Genomic DNA, 7,009 nt, shown 5'->3' on the forward strand with positions numbered 1-7,009 from the left:
GCGACGGTACAAATACTGGGTGATTCTTCACCCCCTAGGGGACTGGAGCGACGGTACAAATACTGGGTGATTCTTCACCCCCTAGGGGACTGGAGCGACGGTACAAATACTGGGTGATTCTTCACCCCCTAGGGGACTGGAGCGACGGTACAAATACTGGGTGATTCTTCACCCCCTAGGGGACTGGAGCGATGGTACAAATACTGGGTGATTCTTCACCCCCTAGGGGACTGGAGCGATGGTACAAATACTGGGTGATTCTTCAGAGATTAGTGAGAAACACACGCAGTGAAGGAGCGTTACAGATTAATTCGTTACGCAGTCAATGTGTTAACAACATTACGACTGTGTCCTTCTGTGCGTGCGTGGGTGCATGCGTGCGTGCTTGCGTTGTGTGCGTGCGTGCGTGCGTGTGTTGCGTGCGTGCGTGTGTGTGTTGCGTCCGTGCGTGCGTGCGTGCGTGCGTGCGGGCGTGCGTGTGTGTGTGCGTGTGTGCGTGTGTGCGTGCTCAGGGTCCAGAAGTGTGCGGACCTCAACCAGATGTGCACCAAGAACCTCTCCCTGCTTTTCGCTCCCTCTCTGTTCCAGACGGACGGGAAAGGAGAACACGAGGTTAAGATAGTAGAAGACCTGATAGACAACTACCTCACTGTGTTCGATGTGAGTAGAAATACTTATATTACTACCTCACTGTGTTCGATGTGAGTAGAAATACTTATATTACTACCTCACTGTGTTCGATGTGAGTAGAAATACTTATATTACTACCTCACTGTGTTCGATGTGAGTAGAAATACTTATATTACTACCTCACTGTGTTCGATGTGAGTAGAAATACTTATATTACTACCTCACTGTGTTCGATGTGAGTAGAAATACTTATATTTCTACCTCACTGTGTTCGATGTGAGTACAAATACTTATATTACTACCTCACTGTGTTCGATGTGAGTAGAAATACTTATATTACTACCTCACTGTGTTCGATGTGAGTAGAAATACTTATATTACTACCTCACTGTGTTCGATGTGAGTAGAAATACTTATATTTCTACCTCACTGTGTTCGATGTGAGTACAAATACTTATATTACTACCTCACTGTGTTCGATGTGAGTACAAATACTTATATTACTACCTCACTGTGTTCGATGTGAGTACAAATACTTATATTACTACCTCACTGTGTTCGATGTGAGTAGAAATACTTATATTACTACCTCACTGTGTTCGATGTGAGTAGAAATACTTATATTACTACCTCACTGTTCGATGTGAGTAGAAATACTTATATTACTACCTCACTGTGTTTGATGTGAGTAGAAATACTTATATTACTACCTCACTGTGTTCGATGTGAGTACAAATACTTATATTACTACCTCACTGTGTTCGATGTGAGTACAAATACTTATATTACTACCTCCTTGTGTTCGATGTGAGTAGAAATAATTATAGATAAAGATGTGTGTCAAGAGCCAATTGATGAAAAAAGTTGCATAATTATTGTGTCCGTGCGTGCGTGCGTGCGTGCGTGCGTGCGTGCGTGCGTGCGTGCGTGCGTGCGTGCGTGCGTGCATGTGTGTGTGTGTGTGTGTGTGTGTGTGTGTGTGCGTGTGTAGATTGATGAGGAGCATCAGACACAGATGGAACTGGAAATCAATCTCATCACCACCTGGAAGGATACACAGGTCACTACGCACGCATGCACGCACACACACACACACACACGCACACACGCACACGCACGCACACACGCACACACACTAGAGTTCTCAATCTCTGCCCGAACCACGGCCCGGCCCGGCCCGACATGTTCGGGTAGGGCCGGGCCCAAAATGCACGATAATTAGTCGGGCCGGGCCGAGCCTCGGGCTCTGTGATTTTCCGTGATTCTTTTTTTTTTTGTACTTGTGTTTTTTACTGTATGCATCAATATATAAATATAATACATACTGTATGCATCAATATATAGATATAATACATACTGTATGCATTAATATATAAATATAATACATACTGTATGCATTCATATATAAATATAATAAATAATGTATGCATTCATATATAAATATAATAAATAATGTATGCATCAATATATAGATATAATACATACTGTATGCATCAATATATAGATATAATACATACTGTATGCATCAATATATAAATATAATACATAATGTATGCATTCATATTTGGTATTGTGTGTTTTCTGTATAGTTGTCTCAGGCAGGCGACCTCATCATTGAAGTCTACCTAGAAATGAAAATACCAGACTGCTGTATTACTCTGAAAGTAAGTAATTGGCAGTGATGTTCAAGTTACTTTTAAAAAGTAATTAGTTATAGTTATAGTTACTAGTCTGAAAAAGTAACTAATTACTTTACTAGTTACTAAATTATGAAAGTTACACTGCTTGAAAAGAGGGGCTATACATGTAATATACGGTAATATACGAGTGTGATGGTACAATTCGGGAGTTTACGGGAGTTTGTTGGAAAGTTTACCGGGAGTTTCCTGTAATATACACATCCGTATTCCAAGCTTTTTGCGCAGTGTTACTAGTTACTTTACTTTACTTTATAAAAAAAATAAAGGTTTTAAAAAAATATAAGATTTTCCATTTAAGACACATTGTTTTCAAGGAAAAAGTATTCCTTATCAGCATAATGTCACTGGTCCAGTTGTGGTTTGTTTTAAGCTCTACTCTTAACACTGCCAACAGTACAATATCCAACATCACAGACAATATCCAGTCTAATGATATGGATATAATACTGATGCCCTGCCCATGTACAGACAGGCCTAAAGTAATTACCCTATGTTACCCTATGTTGACCATCCATCCATCCATCTTCAACCGCTTATCCGTAGTCGGGTCGCGGGGGCAACAGCTCCACCAGAGTGCTCCAGACTTCCCTCTCCAGAGCATCATTAGTGACTTCCTCCTGGGGGATTGATTCTGAGACGTTCCAAGGCCAGTGAGTCGATGAGTTTCCTCCAACTGCGCCTTGGTCTGCCCCGGAGTCTCCTCCCAGTGGAGATGTAATCCATCTGGTCCTTGGTCTCCCCCGGGGTCTCCTCCCAGTGGAGATGTAATCCATCTGGTCCTTGGTCTCCCCCGGGGTCTCCTCCCAGTGGAGATGTAATCCATCTGGTCCTTGTTCTGCCCCGGGGTCTCTTCCCAGTGGAGATATAATCCATCTGGTCCTTGGTCTGCCCCGGGGTCTCCTCCCAGTGGAGATGTAATCCATCTGGTCCTTGGTCTGCCCCAGGGTCTCCTCCCAGTGGAGATATAATCCATCTGGTCCTTGGTCTGCCCCGGGGTCTCCTCCCAGTGGAGATGTAATCCATCTGGTCCTTGGTCTCCCCCGGGGTCTCCTCCCAGTGGAGATGTAATCCATCTGGTCCTTGGTCTCCCCCGGGGTCTCCTCCCAGTGGAGATGTAATCCATCTGGTCCTTGTTCTGCCCCGGGGTCTCTTCCCAGTGGAGATATAATCCATCTGGTCCTTGGTCTGCCCCGGGGTCTCCTCCCAGTGGAGATGTAATCCATCTGGTCCTTGGTCTGCCCCAGGGTCTCCTCCCAGTGGAGATATAATCCATCTGGTCCTTGGTCTGCCCCGGGGTCTCCTCCCAGTGGAGATGTAATCCATCTGGTCCTTGGTCTGCCCCAGGGTCTCCTCCCAGTGGAGATGTAATCCATCTGGTTCTTGGTCTGCCCCGGGGTCTCCTCCCAGTGGAGATGTAATCCATCTGGTCCTTGGTCTGCCCCGGGGTCTCCTCCCAGTGGAGATGTAATCCATCTGGTCCTTGGTCTGCCCCAGGGTCTCTTCCCAGTGGAGATGTAATCCATCTGGTCCTTGGTCTGCCCCAGGGTCTCCTCCCAGTGGAGATGTAATCCATCTGGTTCTTGGTCTGCCCCAGGGTCTCCTCCCAGTGGAGATGTAATCCATCTGGTCCTTGGTCTGCCCCGGGGTCTCCTCCCAGTGGAGATATAATCCATCTGGTCCTTGGTCTGCCCCAGGGTCTCCTCCCAGTGGAGATATAATCCATCTGGTCCTTGGTCTGCCCCGGGGTCTCCTCCCAGTGGAGATGTAATCCATCTGGTCCTTGGTCTGCCCCAGGGTCTCCTCCCAGTGGAGATGTAATCCATCTGGTTCTTGGTCTGCCCCGGGGTCTCCTCCCAGTGGAGATGTAATCCATCTGGTCCTTGGTCTGCCCCGGGGTCTCCTCCCAGTGGAGATGTAATCCATCTGGTCCTTGTTCTGCCCCGGGGTCTCTTCCCAGTGGAGATATAATCCATCTGGTCCTTGGTCTGCCCCAGGGTCTCCTCCCAGTGGAGATGTAATCCATCTGGTCCTTGTTCTGCCCCGGGGTCTCTTCCCAGTGGAGATATAATCCATCTGGTCCTTGGTCTGCCCCGGGGTCTCCTCCCAGTGGAGACATAATCCATCTGGTCCTTGGTCTGCCCCAGGGTCTCCTCCCAGTGGAGATATAATCCATCTGGTCCTTGGTCTGCCCCGGGGTCTCCTCCCAGTGGAGATGTAATCCATCTGGTCCTTGGTCTGCCCCAGGGTCTCCTCCCAGTGGAGATGTAATCCATCTGGTTCTTGGTCTGCCCCGGGGTCTCCTCCCAGTGGAGATGTAATCCATCTGGTCCTTGGTCTGCCCCGGGGTCTCCTCCCAGTGGAGATGTAATCCATCTGGTCCTTGGTCTGCCCCAGGGTCTCTTCCCAGTGGAGATGTAATCCATCTGGTCCTTGGTCTGCCCCAGGGTCTCCTCCCAGTGGAGATGTAATCCATCTGGTTCTTGGTCTGCCCCGGGGTCTCCTCCCAGTGGAGATGTAATCCATCTGGTCCTTGGTCTGCCCCGGGGTCTCCTCCCAGTGGAGATGTAATCCATCTGGTCCTTGGTCTGCCCCGGGGTCTCCTCCCAGTGGAGATATAATCCATCTGGTCCTTGGTCTGCCCCGGGGTCTCCTCCCAGTGGAGATGTAATCCATCTGGTCCTTGGTCTGCCCCGGGGTCTCCTCCCAGTGGAGATGTAATCCATCTGGTTCTTGGTCTGCCCCGGGGTCTCCTCCCAGTGGAGATATAATCCATCTGGTCCTTGGTCTGCCCCGGGGTCTCCTCCCAGTGGAGATGTAATCCATCTGGTCCTTGGTCTGCCCCGGGGTCTCCTCCCAGTGGAGATATAATCCAGCTGGTCCTTGGTCTGCCCCGGGGTCTCCTCCCAGTGGAGATGTAATCCATCTGGTCCTTGGTCTGCCCCGGGGTCTCCTCCCAGTGGAGATATAATCCAGCTGGTCCTTGGTCTGCCCCAGGGTCTCCTCCCAGTGGGACGTGTGTCCTAACCAGATGCCCGAACCACCTCAGCTGGCTCCTTTCCAGGCCAATCTTGACTAGGCCTATGTTGACCAATCATCATCATTATGATGACGTTATGCCCTGTGGAAGCCCCTTTCTCATGTATGTGGAATGTGTTAGTCTGTACTAACCTGTCTGTCTGCTAACCTGTCTGTCTGCTAACCTGTCTGTCTGATACCCTGTCTGTCTGTCTCCAGGTGTCTCCCACTATGACATCAGAGCAGCTGACCAATCAGGTGTTGTATCTGAGGAACGTCCCAGCGGGAGACAAGGACATGTGGATGACCTTGGAGGCCATCGAGGACGGACAGCTGGGTGAGGACACGATGTACAAGTCCATGTATAAATACATACATTATGACAGCTGGGTGAGGACACAATGTACAAGTACATGTATAAATACATACATTATGACAGCTGGGTGAGGACACAATGTACAAGTACATGTATAAATACATACATTATGACAGCTGGGTGAGGACACAATGTACAAGTACATGTATAAATACATACATTATGACAGCTGGGTGAGGACACAATGTACAAGTACATGTATAAATACATACATTATGACAGCTGGGTGAGGACACAATGTACAAGTACATGTATAAATACATACATTATGACAGCTGGGTGAGGACACAATGTACAAGTACATGTATAAATACATACATTATGACAGCTGGGTGAGGACACAATGTACAAGTACATGTATAAATACATACATTATGACAGCTGGGTGAGGACACAATGTACAAGTACATGTATAAATACATACATTATGACAGCTGGGTGAGGACACAATGTACAAGTACATGTATAAATACATACATTATGACAGCTGGGTGAGGACACAATGTACTAGTACATGTATAAATACATACATTATGACAGCTGGGTGAGGACACAATGTACAAGTACATGTATAAATACATACATTATGACAGCTGGGTGAGGACACAATGTACAAGTACATGTATAAATACATACATTATGACAGCTGGGTGAGGACACAATGTACAAGTACATGTATAAATACATACATTATGACAGCTGGGTGAGGACACAATGTACAAGTACATGTATAAATACATACATTATGACAGCTGGGTGAGGACACAATGTACAAGTACATGTATAAATACATACATTATGACAGCTGGGTGAGGACACAATGTACAAGTACATGTATAAATACATACATTATGACAGCTGGGTGAGGACACAATGTACAAGTACATGTATAAATACATACATTATGACAGCTGGGTGAGGACACAATGTACAAGTACATGTATAAATACATACATTATGACAGCTGGGTGAGGACACAATGTACAAGTACATGTATAAATACATACATTATGACAGCTGGGTGAGGACACAATGTACAAGTACATGTATAAATACATACATTATGACAGCTGGGTGAGGACACAATGTACAAGTACATGTATAAATACATACATTATGACAGCTGGGTGAGGACACAATGTACAAGTACATGTATAAATACATACATTATGACAGCTGGGTGAGGACACAATGTACAAGTACATGTATAAATACATACATTATGACAGCTGGGTGAGGACACAATGTACAAGTACATGTATAAATACATACATTATGACAGCTGGGT

General features: G+C 46.5%; 1 protein-coding gene across 1 annotated transcript in view; it reads left to right on the top strand.

Annotated features, from left to right (window-relative positions):
- Positions 1–5,682, top strand: part of LOC306918728 (arf-GAP with Rho-GAP domain, ANK repeat and PH domain-containing protein 3-like) — a gene marked incomplete at its 3' end in the record, with an annotated part of 76,729 nt that extends 71,047 nt beyond the window's left edge. Inside the window, 4 exon segments of the mRNA XM_079531596.1 lie at positions 513–660; positions 1,622–1,690; positions 2,220–2,294; positions 5,565–5,682. Of these exon segments, the coding sequence (XP_079387722.1) occupies positions 513–660; positions 1,622–1,690; positions 2,220–2,294; positions 5,565–5,682 (410 nt within the window).
- Positions 5,683–7,009: the final 1,327 nt, after the last annotated feature.

This window comes from Electrona antarctica, assembly GCF_951216825.1.
Source record: "Electrona antarctica genome assembly, contig: scaffold_464, whole genome shotgun sequence".
Lineage (NCBI taxonomy): Eukaryota > Metazoa > Chordata > Actinopteri > Myctophiformes > Myctophidae > Electrona > Electrona antarctica.